The 20,010-nt window shown below is 41.7% G+C and overlaps 1 protein-coding gene across 9 annotated transcripts in view; it reads left to right on the top strand.

The window, feature by feature from the left end:
* Nucleotides 1-20,010, top strand: part of akap13a (A-kinase anchoring protein 13a) — a 94,482-nt gene that overhangs the window by 17,681 nt on the left and 56,791 nt on the right. For all 9 annotated transcript variants that reach the window (XM_086025249.1, XM_086025251.1, XM_086025250.1 and 6 more), the window contains exons 3-9: nucleotides 5,593-5,758; nucleotides 7,992-8,155; nucleotides 8,245-8,416; nucleotides 10,284-10,467; nucleotides 14,728-14,917; nucleotides 15,062-16,325; nucleotides 17,692-17,768. In XM_086025249.1, the coding sequence (XP_085881375.1) occupies nucleotides 5,593-5,758; nucleotides 7,992-8,155; nucleotides 8,245-8,416; nucleotides 10,284-10,467; nucleotides 14,728-14,917; nucleotides 15,062-16,325; nucleotides 17,692-17,768 (2,217 nt within the window). The remainder of the gene's footprint in view (nucleotides 1-5,592; nucleotides 5,759-7,991; nucleotides 8,156-8,244; nucleotides 8,417-10,283; nucleotides 10,468-14,727; nucleotides 14,918-15,061; nucleotides 16,326-17,691; nucleotides 17,769-20,010) is intronic.

Here is a 20,010-nt window from a genome sequence, read left to right as displayed (position 1 = left end):
CCTTCCCAAACGAGTTAACAAATTAGACGTACTGCTAGGGCAGTACGATACAGACCGATACACTAGGGCGAAATCGATATCAATAGACAATGCCTTCGATAAAACCTTCGATAGAAAAAAAATTGAAAACAAACCTTATCGCGGCATGGTGAATGATGTAGGCAGCGCACATCCGCTGCTAAACCAACGAAGAAGAAGAAGCTAACCCAACGGAGCATGCGTGCGTGCCCGGCCGCACTGCGCTATACTCGCGTCGAGCAAGCGAGCGGTGTAACTTCGTTCAAATAAATGACCAGTCGACTCAGTACAACTCTTACAATAAAATATGATGTAAAATATTATGCATGATATAACCCGATTAAACACGTAAAATGAAATACATAATTAACATAAAACACTATATACAATAGACACTGGAAAAGAGCCGAACATTTCAGGTCTGATCTTTTTAAATCGGTTTAAAACAACATCAATAATCATCAATATTGACTGATATGAAATACTTATTAGATTGTGACCATTTTCCAGACATATCTCCCAGAACCTACTAAGCACATTATGATTAAAACAGTGTTTATTTAATCTTTATATTAACCCTCACTCTTTCATAGTTAAGTTGACGTCGTGTTAAAGGTTAAGTTAAAATAAAATAACCTAAATTCATTTTCTCCGAGTCATTATTTTCAATGGTTAAAAAAGGAAAAAAAAAATCAATATATAATGTGAAACACTCATATCGTGATATACTTTTCAGCCATACCCCCCAGCCCTACGTACTGCCAAAACATATAGCTTGCCATGATGCGAGCCAGAGGCTGAGCTGCACTGTATTTGGTCACGGCGTAGACAGGTGGCTTGAGTGTGAGGCAGTTACATTCCTTATCTTATTGGTTCTGTGTGAACTATTATTCAAAAATGTAAAATGTTAAATTGGCTCATTCATGTCCATTGTAGTGACAGCCCTAGTAGGAGCTCTGAAACGGATCCCCGAATGCCTGCTTTAAACCCAAAAGTCCGACTTCCTGCTCAATTTCAAACAGAGTTCTCCTATGTGTCCCAATATGACAGATGCATCCCCCCAATTTAATGTCGATTAACTGAGTTTTTGGGGCTCATTGAGCCACCCCCCAAAGTGATACGTAGCCATTTCAAGAGGGCCTTGTAATTGCCAGGGCTTAACATTTCTGTTTTTGCTGAATCATTTTGGTGTAATTGTCCCCTGCTTCCCTTTTTGTTTTTTTTGCCACTCATGGAAGATGACAGACGCTTATTATTTCGAGCAATTCCTCCTGATGCATTTGTACAAATGCAGTCATCACAGTCGGATCGATAGCCACTCTGCTCAAGCCTCTGTTTTCACAAGTCACCGGCTGGTAATGTTATTTGTGGTGAGCCGATATTAATTTGAGGCCAAAACAAACTGAGGAAAAATATTGTTTCACTGCTGTCAGGAATAATTTGAGCAACTGCTTTCCTAAATGGATTCGGCTATCACTGATTCCTTGTGATTGTGCGGATCTTATTTCCCCACTAATATGTTTTCATTCTGGCATGGAGTGCAGAGTCACAAATCCGGCGAGTTAGCAATCTGCTCAGTAGTGCCTGAACCTCCTAATTTCCAATCTGGGCCCGAGATAAGAGATGAGTTTTTAATGGAGACAATGTCATGCCTGCTGGCCTCCACCTCTCTACATCTCATTTACTGCACTCACTACTCGGCCCTCCGGGTTGAGACCGCAAGACTCCCCTCACATACCAAAAGTCTGCCGCTAGCCGTTTGGCGCGCGGCGCCGCGCAAACCTTTAGCTGACTGCCAAATTGTGTGTTTGACACAGCACGCCCTATCTGTCTGTACTACCAATCATGTAGAATCATAGCGAGCAGTTACTGTACCTAGCACACGGGTCCTCGAGCTGCAACTGTCCTGACATAGATCATTTCAAGGTTAGAAACTGTTTCGAGTTGTTTTAAACAATGTGGTGTATGACTAAGTGGTCAAGTTACTCTAATTCTGACTTTATTCCTTAATTAGCGTAGCCTGGTGTACAAATACATGGTCATGCGTTGCCAGTAGTCACACTACCACCATACTTAGTGTTTAACATGAGCTTGTTTCATATTTACCATACTATTTTATACTTTCATGATGACTCAGCTACTTTGTTTGCGCACTTAAGTGTTTGATTACGGAGTAACAATACGTAGTCACAAGGCATAAGAAGAAATGCCTCACCTAGCATCATGCTTAGTGTTGTTCATTTGATTGTTTTGTTTTTCTGATTGTTCAACATCTGCGATTCTGTTTGCTCTGTCGGCTCCTCTCTGAGTGATTTGGGTTTCTGTTTGAGTCCTGCATTCATGCTGCGCTGTACGGGCATCAGTCGTTATAGCGGCACCACTGATTGGTCACAATGTCACTTAGTGAGTGTACTTCAACAGTCACGGGAAATTAATTTGAAACCCCAGAGGCCAAATTTGTATTAAAAAAAAGAAAATAAGTAATGGTACATAGTCACTAACATACTCTCAGTAGTCATATTTTCAATAAATATTTCATCATTTTAGGTCAGAAATAAAAAAAAACAAACAAATGAAAAAGAATAGGTACGGCAATGACTGAATGTAGCCTCTCGAGCAAAATAGTTCATTGTGCGCCTTTCAAAATCTCATGTGCCGGGAACACCTGTGACAGTCACTAATTGGCTGATTGTGTGGCATTGACTGTTTACATCTCAAAACTGTCAAGGCAAAATAGAGTGCAGCGTTTGGCCGTGACCTTTATATAAAGGACAACATACAGTATGATTTACGCTATAGGAAATTGAGGTGAACTTTGATGAAATTATACCGACAGGAGTCAAGAGAAAAAGTGCCCTGAGCATATTTTTGAACCGAAGTACTCGAATAACTCGAGGACTTTTTTCTGCCCTCTCCCATTGATCCACTTGCGTCTTTGCAGACATTTTTCCAAACTCTTTTGGCACTACTGTCAAGCCTGTCTATGAAACAAGCCCTGAGGCTAGCTCGCTACATAAGAGAAGGAAGCACCTATGACCTCCAAGCGCTAAGCGGCAGTTGCGTGCATCGGTAGGCGACGGGACAGTGACGGGATAAAATGACCCTATTATTCCTCCCCCGTGTCAATAAAGTTGCAGTTCCCCCGTTGGAAAGAAGCTCATGGTGAAACAATCGTCCCCTTTCTGTTGCCTTCTCGCCTCCTGCTCGCCATGCCCTCGGGTGACATCGCTTCATTCTGAGTGGTAGTCAAGCACACAATTCAGTCAATTGTGACTTTACAAAAACAACTAGCATGCGCGCGCATGTGTGTTTTTTACGTCGTATTCTTGGCTGAATAACAGTACTGTCATGCAACAGACAATGCCATAACAGACAGTCTAGCAACTGTGGATAATGCAGTCCAAGCAAGCTGTCTATTGTTTTTAGCCAATAGGACAACATGGCAATAATACATTCCAGGGTCAAACTGTAGCCATCATAAAAGCTTTACGAACTTAACAGTGTTAAATAGTAATGTAACATTCCAGTCACAGATGTGACATAAACTGCTGTCAAATAAAACTAAATAAAAGTCATAATAATAATGTAAAAATAATGTAAAACTGCTGATCAAGTGGAAGTAATTCCAGAACAAATGACACATTATTAAGGCCTCACTGCAAAGAAAAATCTTTATAGAGATAAAAATAATGATGATAACAATAATAATAATAATAGTAATAATAATAATTAAAAAAAAGATTTAATCTAGAAAAAAAGACTTGGAACTTAGTATAAAATATAGAATAAAAATGTTTGTATTAGAATGTAAGCAGATTTATTTTACATGTATTAGATTATTTTCAAAGAACAAGGTGCAACCTTGCCTTAAAAAATACATATTTGCTATCTGATTACAACAGTCTTTGTTCTTGCAAGATAATATATTTTTTCATGAGTAAGTACAATGTCTTTCTCCATAAATGCAACTTTTAAAATAGTAATTAATGTACTAATATATATTTTTCTAAAAACAACATTTATACAAAAACCTCTTTTTTTTTTGAATGTTTTGAAATAATTTCCCCCTTGAAGAAAAAAAAGGAGTAACATTAAATTTTTGTTCGGGGAAGGGGTGGGTCATTGTGACTACAATAAATCTTTTGTACTATGAACTATGATAAATGTTAAAGAAGCACATCAAATAAAAAAAAAATCATAGTACTCAACAACACTTTAAAAGACATCAAACGTTTATTTCGGCCAATAGGTACAGTGGAAACTTAGTGCTGAATACCCCTGAAGTTTTACAATTTGGAATTTTGGGGAACGTAATTAAATTAACAGTCACAAAAAAAAAAAGCATCTGCATGGTAAAATTAATACAGCACAATGTAATTGGTGTCTCTGATTGAAAATGAATTCATTTTATTAAAAGCCAGCACTTTTCCTAACTTCCATTTATGGTTATCAACAACTTGGGCAGATATTGCGCAGTGTAGCAAAGCGTGGGATAAGTTTGGAGTTTGTCAAGTGTCTGTCAAAGGTTGAAAGGTACAAGACAATAGTGACATTCTCAAGGTGGAGACCAGGAAGTTGTAATGTGTCTGTGATGTATTGTGCATCTTGCGTTTTTCCCTGTTAGTTACAATGATACTGAGAGTGCTTGTTTCAAAAAAGCAGTCAGTCTTGCAAACTTACTGATTGGCTTGCTATATTTAGCGACTTTTCAAACTGCTTTAGCGTCTATTTTCCAAAGTTGCGACTAGCGAATTTAATTGCCGCTAAGAAGCAGACAACATGGCACATTGTTTTCTGTATTACGAGATAGTAGCCAGGTGGAAGGAAATCACAATCGTGCCGAACATTGTCAAAAGCACGGTATCCATTAACCAAAGTTGCAAGTTTTTGACCCGAGATAGTTTCTATACTGCTTATTATGTAGTATTAGTACTACTACTACTAACTGTAGTACAAGTACTACTAGTACTCATTATGTTTTGACAAATGTGAAGTTTAACCTTGAAGGAACACCTACTTTTTGTGTTAGTTAATGCTTGTGGAAAAAAAAAAAAAAACTTGCTGGAAAGAAATGGTTGAATAAACATGAGAACTAAAGAAAGTTCCAGAAGGCGGGGGAAAACAAAAAGCAACACTTGTTTTGAATAATCTTTTGCTTATCCAGTTCCATCATCATGGCTGCCGGAGGCAAATGAACCAATTTCATGTAATTTTCCTGAAAATAATTTATTAATTCCAAATCTATCTTTGTCCATCTGTCTTTGTCAGTGACGTATAGTGACGCGCAGAGCAATTAAATGTTCTTTCATTCGATGGCAAAGGGCACAACAAACCTGTTTAGCCACCTGTTGCCATTCATACAACAGAAACAGTCATGGCTTTCTGAGAGTATATACACTTTGTGTTCAATTAAACATGCACACAGTAAATCGATTTGTGAGTCATCATCATTATTTGACTGTTTTTGTTTGGACGTGTGCCTTGAGATTTGTATTCACTAAAATGTGTGTCTTGGTTCAATAAAGGTTGGGAAACACTGTTATAGAGCACTTATGTGTCCGCCCATGCGTGCAGGGCCGCTGCGTGATCACAGTGCAGCTCACCGATGAAGAGCTGGCCGTGGATGAGGAGGGCGCCGCCGCGACCGCCGACTACTTCCTGTTGTTTGCTGGCAGCAGGCAGAGGCACCTAAGCAGCACCTTGAGGAGCGGCCATGACACCCTGCAAGCGCTATGTCCCGGTAAGACACTTGGACCGATTTTCACCACGCCCGTATAATACAATTAATACATATTAACGGCACGCTGAAAAGAGAAAAATCAATGGAAACCTGGAACCTCGGTGTATGAATAAAATTTTTCTGCGACATCACCAACCTAAACGTTCGAGAACCGAGGTAAGGTTTCCCATTGAAATGAATAAAAATACAATTAATACGTTCCAGTTTAGTTCTAGTTCAAGACTTTTCATAAACTGAAAATAAAGCGTGGACCAAGCGTACTTTTCTTTGTTTCATGTTTGTAAACCTGGACATTTGTGAAATGAGGATCCAGTGCTTAGTCTACTGGAATAAAGTTGAAATATCACAAAGAAAAAAAACGTATAATATTGTACAAGAAAAAATAAAGTTGGTGTTGTGAGAAAGTCATCCTACAAGAAAATGTCTAACATCATGAAAAAAAAAAAAATTACAAGAAAAAAGTCATATTACAATTAAGTTTAAATGTTACAAGAAAAAAGTTGTTTGTAGAAAAGTTGAATGTTATAAGAAATTTTTAACATTACCGGTTCTGAAGTTAACCCTTAAACGGCAGACGTGATGCTTTGGAAGTTAATCGGCGACGGGGTGCGGACGGCGGACATCATGTTCAGAAAGTTAATCGCCAGCAGGGATGGGTGGGGGTTTGCCGTCATGCGCTTCGACAGGCCACGACACAGACATTTTCACAAAATTGCCGATGGCCGCCACACCCCTCATTACAATTATGACTTCAATTCTTACTTCAAGGTAACATATTCATTGAATAAGTATGTTGTTTTTCTACAAGTACAATTTTACATAAAAAAAAAAAAGTCATATTATAAAGGGATAAAGTCAGTTTTAGAATTGTACAGTTTATGTAACTTATTTTTACACTTGTATGACAGTTAAGAACTTAATGCAGTTGCTTAAAGTATGCCGGTAAAGTTAATAAAGGATGGCAACAGTTTTGTGTCATTTTCATTATTTCTTCTGGTGGAAAAAATTGTCACCAATTAATTGTTTTATATTTTAATAGATACCACGTTATATACGAGCATCTGCTCGTTTGTTTGTATGCCCATCTGTTCACAGGATTGCCCAAAATATGGTGCAGATGTGTTTAATTATAGAAAAAGATATATATATTTTTTTTTTGCTCTCCACACTCTTGTCATTCATTTTGAACTGCAAGTTAGTAAATGCTACTTTTGGTCACGTAATAATCAAGTGATCAGGTCATCAGATTAGCCCCAATTGTCTTTGGTTAACATAAAAACTAAATTGGGGCACTACTGCTTAGATAGAGAGCCTTAATGAGGGAGATATCGCGTACTGTAAAATGGTATAGCGTCATAATCACAGATGCCCCGTGATGATAAGTCCTTCTGCGCTCTCCTGCTTTCAAATACAATCATCAGAGCGACTTTATAATGGCCTGCCATCACAGCAGGCCATCAGGAGGAAGTCAGGTCTTATTATTGTAGAGGAAGAAAGAAGATGGAATAAATGATTAATCCTCTTTCCTCACCCTGTTCACTGGACACATTTCTATTCTTTGGCTGGTGATTCGACATGAAACTGATAGTTTTCTGCTGTTTTCCGGTGTCTATTGTATATAGTGTTTTGTGTTCATTTATTGCATTCACATGTGTTATTATTTTGTAGTTGTATGTAAAGCGCTTGTTACAGCCTTCGCTTTTGTGAAATGCGCTATGTAAATAAAGTTGTTTTGTATTGTAAAAACTTGAAATTTTTTATATAGACAAGTTATAACAATACCTGAAAGAATACATGTTTTACTATGAGGGAGGAAAAGAAAGTCAGTTTTGCAAGAATTTTCTAGAATTTTTGAAAATCTTATGACCAAGACATTTTGTGAGGAAAAGTATGTCATTTATGACCATAAGGAAGTTTTTTTTTTTCCAAGAATAATTTGTAAATATTTATCGAGGAAGTAGTAATGGAGTCATATTTTTTTGTAGCATTTTGAGAGAAAAAGAGGGGGAAAAAAATCAACAAAAACTAATACCATGAGGGAAAATGAAATGGATTGAGAAAAAAATGTAATAATTTAAATAAAAGTCTTATTTTTGAAAATTATATTAGAGGAAATATCTTTGTCTTTTTCAGCAGATGATCCAAATCGTTGTACGACAAAACTTGGGTGTTTGATAACCCAACTCATGTTGGCCATTTTTTTTTTTTTTTTTTGTCTCCTTTCTCCATGCAGCTCACTGCTGTTGCGAGGAGGTTTCGGTCACCCTATGCGCCGTCACTCGCAGCGACCCGGAGGCCTCCGAGGAGCTGACGATGCTCCCGTCTCACGTTGCTCCTTTAGCGGAGCATCGCTTCACCTTCGTTCAGGACTTGGCTTTTGATATGGCCCAGTTTCTGGTGAGCCTTGAACCTCCCCGCCCTCTGCCAACCCTGTGTCATTTTAGTACAGAAATGATGTTTTCAGCATTGTATGCTTTACCGCCCAGGTTAGCACGGTGGGCCGCACAGATGGCCTGGACGGGGCGCTGCTCCTGGATGAGTGTCACATCCCTCTGCTAGAGTGCGAGCGTCTGGACGAGAGTCTGGCCTTGGCCCTCCACCATATCCCGCTGCCGCCGGAATGGAATTTACTAGGAAACCAATGCTCCGACACCGCCGGTATGACTTGTAAAACAGTTAACTCCCAGAAAATTCAAAAAATAGCCTTTATTTTTTCTAGGAAAAAAAGTTGCAAGAAAAGCTTCGAGAGGAGTGTTTTGAAGAAAAAGTCGTGGTACATATCGCTGGCGTCGGGCCAAAACCTTTTAGCTGCAAAATAGTCACTTTTCAGGAGACCCAAAAATGGCAAATTTGGTCAACTATTAGCATTGCATCGTGAAAGAAAGCAAGCTCTTTTCAACACTTTAGATTGGTCAAGAATGTGTAAACATACCTCCCATGCGTGTGGACAGACCAATAGTATAGATTTAAAAAAAAAAAACATAAAATTCGCCAAAATGTGATTTATGAGGTTTTGGCCCGACGCCAGCGATATATTTTATTATCTGGAAAATATTTATTTTTCAAGAATAAAAAGTATTGGAGAAAAAGTTGTAATGTTCCTTTACAACTAGAAAAAAGGGATTTTTTTTTCAGTTTCAGTATTTTGAGAATTTTTTTTCCAATTAAAAATTTTTTTTTTCCAATTAAAAGATTAGTAGTAATATACATCATTTCATCCATCCATCCTCTAAATTGAATATTTTTTTTTTTTTGTATATGTTTTATTTTTACGAGAAAACCTTATGATTAAGAATGCTTATTCAGTGTAAAATGACTCAGAGGAAAAGTTATTTTAATAATTTAAATGAGTGGTTATATAATGAGAAAAGTCATAACATTACCCAAAAAAAAACACATTTTATTCAGAGAAAAAAAGTAATAAAAAACAAAAACATTGGTATGGTTGTGATTGTTAACTTCATACTACTTGAAAAATGCTTTCAAGAACCAGAGTGACCAAATGCAGCCGGGGCTCGCAAATGAGAATTGTCAGCACAGCAAAATGCAGCAATGATCACTAATCAAAGGAAGATGTCTGCCTCCGCCCACCCACGCGGTCTGATGGAAGCCATACACATTTGGATCAGTCCTAACGTTTGGCCGAGACAGGCAAAATAATCTTAAACAACAACGTCAGGAATGGTTAGCATGCTGTCTGTAAGGACCTTTTGCTTTGAAAGCTCAAATTTTCCCGAAGACGCCTCATCCAGTGACATGGTCAGCGAAGGCCTCAGCGCCCCACAGATAAACTCCTTAAGTGACCACAGGTGACAGCTTCTTAGACGCCACGGTCATAGTCTCGCCGTGTGTCAACGTCTCAATGAAAGACGAGTGGGACACGTTTATCGGCTCTGTCAAGTGACTGATGGCGTCAGATGGATGGGTGGCGGCGGCGGTGACAGATGCCCCCGTCAGACCGCACAATAGTCGTTTTCTGTCAGGCAGACAGGGACACAGTCAAGCTTTAGTCGTAGTGTACAACCTCAAGCGTGTTAAGTGGTCTTTAAGTTTTTTTGTTTTTTTTTACTGTATGTTCTTTTTCTGCTTGGTCAAAAATATACATACAGCAATGCTAATATTTGGTTACATGTCCCTTGGCCATTTTCACCTCAGTTAGGCCATTTTGGTAGATTTTTCCACAAGCTTCTGCCAAGCTCCTGGTTTAATGTTTGACCACTCCTCTTCACGGAAATTGGTGCAGTTCAGTTAAATTTGTTGACATTCTTACATGGACTTGTTTCAAAAAAATCCAAATCATATCGCTTGACATGCTGTCTGCTAGCCAGAGGTTGCGCCGCACTGTAATTGTTTGCGGGGTAGTGGCCTGAGTGCGAGGCACTTAAACTTCCCGTTCCTTACGTAATATATTCCACGCGGGTACACCTCTGTAACGTGCTGAATGTTCCATACCGAAAACTATAACGGTACAGACTGTCCACTGTATTAATTTCCATTCCTTTTCACCCTTCCCGTTCTCCTGTAGATCTGCACCCGCGTGAGACGCTGCTGCACTTTTCGGCCCGGCGAGGCTTGGTGCGCGTCACGCACTTCCTGCTGTGGCAGCCGGGAGCGAGGGATGCGGCGCGGCTGCCGAACAAACAGGGCCACACGCCCGCTGCCGTCGCAGCGCTCCGGGGTCACGCCAGCCTCCAGCAACTCTTTGCACAGTGAGTCACCGCTCAACTGATGGGCTCCTCACAACTGCTTCGGGCTCTGCTAAGTCCCGATGTGCCGTGGTGGTGATTCTTCTCCGAGTAATATAGAATTATCATTCCTGGGGCGTGACGGGACTGTTTCTTTTTTTTCAAGGCCAGACACCTACTGATGCGTTGAGAAAAGAGAATTCGACGAAATGCTCAGTATAATTGCCGATAATCAAGTGTCATTTTTCATTTATTAGACTCACAAAAAATAAATGATGGAAAATTTAACAATAGTATTCAAAAGGTGAATAAATAAAATGAACGATTGGAAAAATAAATAATGAAATGGGTTTATGAAAATGACAAAAAATAGGATATTACACAATGATTGCAGTGAATAAATGGATAAATGCTATACAAAAATGAAAACTGTATTTTTTTCTGACTATAATTCATACCTGTTTTCCCATATTTTCACTGGTCCTACAACTTGTACTCAGGTGCGACTTCTATATATTAAAATTAGAGCTTGGACTAGCACCCAAAATCCCCGTTCCCTAATCGTGTTGACTTTCTGCGCATTACCGCCACCTTCTCTCCACCGGGAGTAATCACCAAATGTATTTGCCGACTGCCAAAAGAGAGTATAAGAAGAAATGGAAGTAGTAGTAGTAGTCATGCATTACCACCAGTGGCTGCCTTCTTTATAGCATGCTTAAGAAGGTGGCGGTAATGCACCAAAAGTACATGCTAACCAGCAAAACAAAGTAGAAGAAGAAATGAAAGCAGAATAAGAAGAACTAGAAAACAAAAAAGACATGCCAACTATAGTGTAATGTAACTCTGCTGCCGCCGCTAGCATGTTGCGTCTACCTTTGGCGACAATGCGATGCAGGATTCTAGTTAAGGTAAGCCTTTTTAAACTAAAAAGGAAAACTTTTCAATAGCTAGAAGCAGAATTTCGTCCAACCCAAACTTATTTGCTACCGTCAAAATGGGGTGCTTTGGAAATGAACAGTGTGTTTTCAGGGAGGCTCCAATTAATTTCTGAAGGCAGCCTGTTTTATAAAGCAATCAGCAGCTTGTGCTTGAACTGTTACCTTCGGAGTGAAGCAGTGCACGCTCAGTGTATTTCCCAACGCACCTACGATTAAGGAAAGGGGATTTTGGGGGGCGAATCTGAGCTCTACTGTCCTTGCACTTGGTTTTTGTTAAAAAAAAAAAAAAAAAAGAAAGAAAATGAATTCTCCCAAAATTTGATTTATACTCCGGAGCAACTTGTATATCATCGCTGTCGGGCGGCATGCTTGTAGCTGTCAAAATGACAGCTTTTTAGAAAAAAAAAACCCCAAAAACGCCAGCTTGCTTGAGTTCCCAATACATTACTTCTTACAAGTTGGATTATACCTGATATTGCTATCATATACCATTGCACACACACATTAACAAGACACATCCCCCAAAAATACATTCAATCGCTAATTTACGGTAGTATGAAGAAGAAGAAAAAAAACGTTTTTATCAAGCCGGCATTAATCAGAATACAAAGCACAAACACATAGCCTTGCACTTCAAAGTCGGCGGGCATGCCTTTTTGTACATCACAAAAGCAAATGCCTGACCTACGTCATCATCACAAACACATTTTTAAGAGTTTAAGGCATGAGTAATGCAATAAATAAATCAATGAGCCAACTAACCCTGTGTATTCAGCGAATATTAATGCAAGGATTTACCTCCCTGGCTCACGAGGGTCCCTCTGCAACGATGCACTGCAGAAATCAATTTTAACAAAATAAGCAAAAGGCATACAACCTTACTATTTTCACTCGTTAAGCTAATTAAAAATATCCAGACATTAAATACTGGCGACAGTCATGCCACACAGCTTCGGCAGGACTAGGAAATAGTTTAGGTTGAAAAAAAAAGAAAAAGATCATTTTTGTTGCATTAAAGCCAAGACATTTACATACATCTGATTTGACTTTGGGAAACAATGATCAACATTTTACCGCATGACGTTAATCGTCAAAACAATTGACAGATTAATCGATTATTAATTAATATTCTACAAACACAATATTAATCAGAATACCGTAGTATTCTAGTAAAGGTGCATAGAATATATTATTGCAAAGATTTTTGGGGGACCACAAAATGGTCGATCACGCTTAAACCCTCTTAGATAGCTTCTCCCAGTATTCTTCCATGCTGAAACCATAGCAATGGAAAACTATTTTGCAGCACAAAAGCCCTAGTTACGACTTTTCTGTTTAATGATGTGTTTACCACACTTACACAACCACAAACACGCACGCACACACGCACGCACAGACAAACAGGGTCATCCTCAAGATTTAACTGGCGACGTGTGTCCCCCCCTGCAATGACTTCCTCACGCTGATGCCCTAACGAGGTCAGATTGTCTTTGTTGCGTGATATGAAGCGGCTATTTGCTAAATGGCCTGAGAGATGGCTTCAAGTGGAGATGGACCTTCCCTTCTCTCGACATAAATCTCACAGATTTGCTGCAGAACACAATTTAAGTCACAGTGCCATGCGGGGGACACTCAAACGAGCCTCCGCTTTTACGCGCCGCTCGAGCAAACGCCTCCCCTCCCTTAATCACGAGTAATGACATTTTCCACAAGAGTGGTGAGGTCACTGGTGACTTCAGGAGCAAAACGTAGTCCACCCAGTATTGCGCAAACGGTGCCGCCTGGCAGGCTTGTGTCCCCCACTCTTTCACCGGCACAAAAACAATTCACAAAAACAGAAGGGCCGCTTTAGAAACAGGTCGAAAAGATATACAGGAAAAGTGCCTTGTTTACGGGTCGCTGTTTAATATCCCGAACACAATCCCCCTGCAAAACTCTCCCGGAAGAGCCCACTGAAAAGTTTATCTAAAAAAATAGCCTCCCTCCCCCAACAGCAGTTATCACAAAACTGGGTGAACATTTCTGTCACATGCGGCCCACCACCATTTTAAGTGGCCTGCCAAGGCAAAGCATGTGCGTCGACTTCATGTTTCTTGCTAAAATACCAACAATTTCAAATTGCCTTCACTTTTAATGACAGAATGAGATTCTCATTCTCATGCCTCGTGATATTCTCGCGTGACCTTGATTCCGTCTGCTAAAGCCGATTTCCGATCACGTGACAGCAGCCATTTGAAAATAACGCGAGCGATAGTGAGAAAGATTGTAGTTATAACGCATTATTGTATCATATCGTGTATCATATCGTGTATCATATCATGTATCATATCATGTATCATATATCATGTATCATATATCATGTATCATATATCATGTATCATATCATGTATCATATCATGTATCATATCATGTATCATATCATGTATCATATATCATATCATATATCATATCATATATCATATCATATCATATACCAGATACAGATGCAGATTCAGTACACCACTGGTGTTGACTGGTATGTGTTGACTGGTATGTGATTTCAAAAATAGTTGTTTACATGTAATATGAGACCAATCACGGCTCACCTGTTTTCTGAAGCTGAGGTATGATTGTTCATTAGCAGAAACCTGAGCAACTGTGGTGTCATTTTCTGTCGACAGCAAGTGGCAAAATGGCCACCCCCTGAGATGTACAAAAATGGGTGGATTTTACTGCTCATATTCCACAAATGCAATATTTAATCGGATTGCCATATTTCTATTAGTGGGGCTGCATAGAACATATTTTGAAAAAAAAAATGTTTGGGTTGACTTTCTCTTTATATGGTTTCACAGTCATAACTGCCCCAGAGAGAAACCGTAACAACAGTGTGGCTTGCGACAAAAATGAGGTTGACATCCCCTGATATTAGGCAATCATACATTTTGTATGGCTTCACAATCATAATGGCCCTCCGGGGCATAACTACGATGCGGCCCGCGACAAACATGAGTTTGAGACCCTACGCTGTTGGAGCATGGCGTCAAAATTTGATCATCTTTTTGAAGTATTTGGCATAAAAACAGGGGTGCGAGGGCTCATGCGTCGCTGCTTGCAGCTTTAATTACAGTGTTCTCATTGCATGACCCACTATCTTCTAAACGTCTAAAAAAAGACTTGTTAACAACCACAATGACTTTCTTTGCTGTCACTGTAAATGGATTACGGCAGCAAATGTCGGAGGGGGGGGGGGGGGGGGGGCGATGCGGATCAGCTGACATCGCTGTTAAAACTCTCTGTGCTTGACGGGCCAATCGGGGCTGAGCTCCTTCCTTCTCGGATGATCCAAGTGTTTATTCCGCGGCAGGGCTGAAGCAGACGCCGAGTGGGACCGAGGGCCCCAGCGTGTCCAGCCGTCGCCGACGGACGCCCGTGTGGTGTGCCGCCACCCCGGCCTGCACTCCCTGACGCAAAGCGTGTACCCAGGCCGCGACCCGCCGAGCCTCGGCCTGAGCGTGGAGCAGCTGCTGCATTTAACGAGTCATCTCCACGCCAAGGTGAGTCACGGAACTCGGCGTTTGATTGTTTGTCTTTTCCCTGCCCTCGGCTTCTCACCCCGCCGGCTCAGTTTGTATAAGCGGCGGAACACCTTATGCAATCACGCAGTCAACTCGCGCTCTTAACCTCGCCGTTTCCCGCAGAGAGCGTCTGTGCTGGAGCTGCGCTCGGACTGTCTGCACACGGCCGCCGAGTGCAACGAGGGTGTCGAGCCGGAGACGGCGAGCTGCCCGCAAAGAAAGGCGCCAGAAAACCGAGTTGGAAACGGCGGCGGCGTCACTTTGGGATATGGTGGCGAGGAAGACGGCGGCGTGTGCGTAATACACCCTGGGGAGCATGGCCTCAGTCCCCCTGAGGATTGGGCGTGTCTTGAGTCTAAGAGGGCAGATGGAAGGGAACAGCCCGACACCACACAGAACTTAAGTTTGTGTGAAAGGAAAGAAGGGGGGAGCCCGTCGCCTCTGGGAAGCCTTCAACCGGCAGGGTGGGGTGAGCAGCAAACTGATAGAGGAGGAGGAGGAGGAGGAGGAGGAGGACAGGAGGCCACAGAGGGAGAGGACTTATCTGGGAAGGAAGTAAACGGGGTATCTGAAAGCACAGAGGGCGAGAGCGGCGGAGGGTTAGTCATCATGGGCCAGGCGCCGTCGACTGCCGCGCCGGTCCAGGAGTGTCACCAGGAAGGCCAGGCGTTGACTCACGGCCCGGACGTTTGCGGCGGGAACTCCTTCGCCGAGGAGGAAGCTTTAGTGCAAGAAGACCTCCCACCTCCGGCAGGGAGTGATGATGTAACCCTGGAATCAGATGTTCCGCCTCCCGGAGAGGGAGAGCCTCCGCCAGATGTAAACAGCTCGGAACAAAACCAGGAAACAGCTGGTCAGGATCATGCGACCGAGTGGCGGCGAGACCCCGATCAGCAGACGACGTTTCGGGAGTTAAATGTGACGGATGATGCCGATGTCGCCGTATCACCTGGAGAGGAGTATCCAGACCGGACTGAGCGCTCACCTGAGCAGATGGTCAAATTTGACATTGATCCCGATTCGGGCCTAACCCGCGACCCGTCCAGTGACGACGACGTCAGCTTTCAGTCGGTCGGAAGCAATACGACAGACGTATTCCACCCCGCCGAGGAAAGTAACCCCTTGGAGAAGCAGCAGCCCACTGAGGGATTCGCTGCGGAAGAAGCGGACCAAAGCAACATTTGTTCGGAGACGTCAGTGGAACCCGCAACACGTTTGGAGGAAACTGCCACACCTTTGGAGTCCAGCTTTCACACAGAGGAGCTTCCCGAGGAACACCAGGAGCCAGGTGCTCCTGAAACTTCTGAGACTGACCTGTCGCTAGGCAGAGATGCTTCCGCGGGGATGGTTGAAGAGGAAAATCCCAGCAGCACTGACTTGAATGAAGGTATGTACGCCATTCAGTTGCCACTGAGGTCATGATCATGGAAGGGCTGGAGCGGTGTGCAACATCTACAAAATGTGAAAGAAAATATGTAATGTCAGCTTTTATTGCAGTATGCTTCAGAAACACTTTTTGACTTTGATCCTTAGACTTGAGGTGTTTAATCATACTGTCATGGGAAATCTCCGATCCTTCAACCACGTCCGGTTCATGGTAGCACAGCCCGACATGAAATCCTAAAAAACAATAAAACGTCAGAGCTAATATTATAAAAAGCCATAAATGCTTGTAATCCATAATTGTTTATAATATATAGTAACACACATTCATACGCCCATAACATTACTGGCGGTCCTTGGTTCAGGGCGGTCGCGATGTGTACAGCGTTTTGAGGTGAGCAATGAACTAGTTAACTGGATGCCGTAAAACTTTGTGATCACACAGCACAAGAAGGCTCAGTTAGCGTTTCTTTTCATGTTTTTTTTTAATTTTGAGTTTCATGACTTAGAAAACTGAACGATGGTACTCGGGACGGGGGGACACATCCCCCCCCCCCACTTTCAAAATGACCTCGATCCGTCCCGTCCCCCTCCCCCTCTGCCTCCTCAACTGCGATAGGTGATTACTATTTGGTCCGGCCGGACAAAAAGGCGCAAGCGTACCCTGGCTGCAGGCGGAAGGCGATAAACGGATAAAGCTAGCCAACTACTGCTTAAAAAAGAAAAAAGACAGATGAAGCAGAAACCCACGTCACAGAGCGAGGAGTAAATAAGTGAACGGAATTGTGCTGATTTTTACATTTCTAATATTTAAAAACAAAAGAAAATTGCAATATTACCCTGATTATTGTTAATGCCTTACATGACATTAAATTAGACTTTCTGATAGAGCCCTTCTATTGGATAATATGTGATACCTACAGAGATACATAATGAAGCATCTGGAGCCGAAAAATTGATGGTATTTTTTTTCAAATTCTCATGCAAATTTGCTTTACACAGACAGCAGTTGCTCTGTTAGCTAAATTTTAGCCTTCAAGAATGAAAGACTTTTAAGAAGAAAATCAAATTGAATGCTAAAATAGCCACTTATAGAGTCTTAGACATACACCCCCCGGCTGGACCTTTTAGGATCACATGGTATTTAATCAATATAGCAAGGGGGAGAAAAGAAATCCTGTGTAGAAAATGAAGACAGAGATCACAACAACAAAGTTATTTTAGCCCCAGGCTGCTCCAACTCCGCAGACAGGCAGAAAATGTCTCACTTCACTTGTTATTGATTCCTCCATTCTGCCGCTTTGTCATTGCACCCACCATCTGACTTTTGTGTGTGTGTGCGTGTGCGTGTGTGTGTGTGTGTTCTCCAGAGGTGCAGGCGATCATGTCGGAACACGCCGGGACCACATGTGAAGCTGAGGAAACAGATGAGACTGACTCTTCCGCAGTAAGTCCCACAGAATACATGCTGCAAGTTGTATATTTTATTCTTCTTCTTCTTCTTCTTCTTATTATTATTATCATCATTATTACTATCATTATTATCGCGCTGATTAGCATGAATAAAAAATATGTCAAACTGTCTTACGCAATATATGGGTGGTTCTCAGAGTGTATCGTCCAACAGGATGGTCAAATGCTGACTCACTTCGAGAGTCATTTCTTTCTTTTCCTTTACAATCAATCATCAGATTTCACTGCTCACAATATTGCCAGACATACTGCTGAGATAAAATAAACAACTTGATCACACCCCGCACTACAGAGCAGTCTTCCAGAGACAGTCCGAAAATGCTCTTATTTGGCCAGATTATTGGTATGTGTGATTCCCACCCACTTTACCAACGATTTGATGTAGGCCTGTAAGACTTAATTGAAGACTTAATGTGTGATTCCTACCAAATGCTTCATTTATTATCTTAAAATGTCACCAAGGTGATAAACAGGACACTTTTTTTTTTTTTATGTTGTCACAGCCTGAGAATTTCCTCCTCACATTAGTCAGGCCTCTGTTTCCAGCATCATAAATATTTTACAGATTTAACATTTATGATTTTCTGCCCTCCCTCTTAATGCACTCCACACCTCAGGATAATCACTCTGGATAACACTTTAAAGGGGAAGTCAACCCCAAAATTGTCTTTATGTGCTATGCAGCCCCACCAGTTAGCTTCAGAAAACAGGTGAGCCGTGATTGGTTGTTACCTGAGCCCTGAGCAACTGTGATGTAATTTTCATTCGACATAAAGTGACAAAATGGCCGCCCCCTCAGGAGGCTAAAAACGGTTGGATTTTGCTGCTTAACACTTATTCCACAAATGCACTATTAATCAGAATGTCATGTTTGGACTCGTGAAGGCACATATTATTGCAAATATTTTTTGGGGGTGACTTCCCCTTTAAACTCCTATTACATTATCATATGCATGCACATGCTGCGAAGACTCCCCGTAACTTTCACTAATAACCCAGACCTAATTTAGCTACTCTCTGACATACAAAGCTCGACTCTCAGTTGAATTGCAACTCTTCAACTACATAGTTCCTTGACACCAATTACCACACTCCCATATATTTTTTAAATTCTTTGACACCATTTTGTGGCATTAGGGTCTTACCGTAAACGCAAAAAAAATGCAAATAGGTACATTTTTCAGTGACTAGCTGAGGAGGAACGTAAATTGGCGAATAGAGAACCCTGAAGGGGGGGGGGATTACGTTTTACCTCTGTAAGGCCGGTTTCCACCATCAATATTGAAAAAGTTGAACATTTTCGATTCTCGGCCCTCAACCAAAGAAAAATCACGCTTATTACATGTCACGAAGAAAATTGTTTAGACATTTGACAATCGGACCTTTGCAGACTTCGACCACAGGAGGAAAAATTGAATTGGGCTCGAGTGTTGATATGTGTGTATTGTACAGAAAATGGCTGCCGTGCAACACCCTGTAATTCTGCCGTGTCGACGTGAACTTGACGTGCACAAAAACAGCAGTTTATTTCCCCAAGTCTTTGGCAAGCATGTCCATGTAGGCAGCGATAAATGTCACTTAGCAAATTAGGGGGAAATCTTGTGAAAGGCAAAGAGGGAATAATGAGGTGAAATTTGCTTACGTGCACTTTGAGGTGCCAGCGACAGATTTGCAGCCCCCAGGACATATTTTCCTTTTGACTCATGCGTGCATTTTTGATTCTGTGCGTTTTTACAGCGGGCTCGTACATGGAGTTTAAACCGTGCAACAGGATCTCCCCTGCTTTAGTTTATTTATGCACAAGCACATGGAGGCCATCTTCTCCCCAAAATGTTGCTGACTGACAGATTCCTCCGCAGCCGAAAGCCCGAGCGGCTTTCTGCATATTCCAGGCTTGCGGTTTGACGTTGGTGTTTGTTCTGCCTCCGAAAGCCAGATGTTTCCCGGCCGCGCTAGTAAGCTACACTCGCCAGCAGAGAGCAGCCTTGCCTCGTGTGAACCCTCCCCTCCCTGACAGTGCCTTCCCTTGCCATATGATCCTGTTTAAATGTGCTGCATTTTCAATGAGGCTGCACGCTCTGCAGTAGGTAGCTGGAGTGTTGCATGAACTGCATGATCTCACAGAGGCGCAGTGTAACAAGCGAGCTGTTCAAAGCAGCCAGAGAGAGATCGGTATGACAAAAGCGTGCACACTATTAGATGGCAGATCATTTAAT

Source organism: Filicampus tigris, chromosome 3, assembly GCF_054856515.1.
Source record: "Filicampus tigris isolate MCC_2025a chromosome 3, RoL_Ftig_1.0, whole genome shotgun sequence".
NCBI lineage: Eukaryota > Metazoa > Chordata > Actinopteri > Syngnathiformes > Syngnathidae > Filicampus > Filicampus tigris.
The sequence above is the reverse complement of the archived record's forward strand: the minus strand, read 5'-3'. Positions and strand labels throughout refer to the sequence as shown.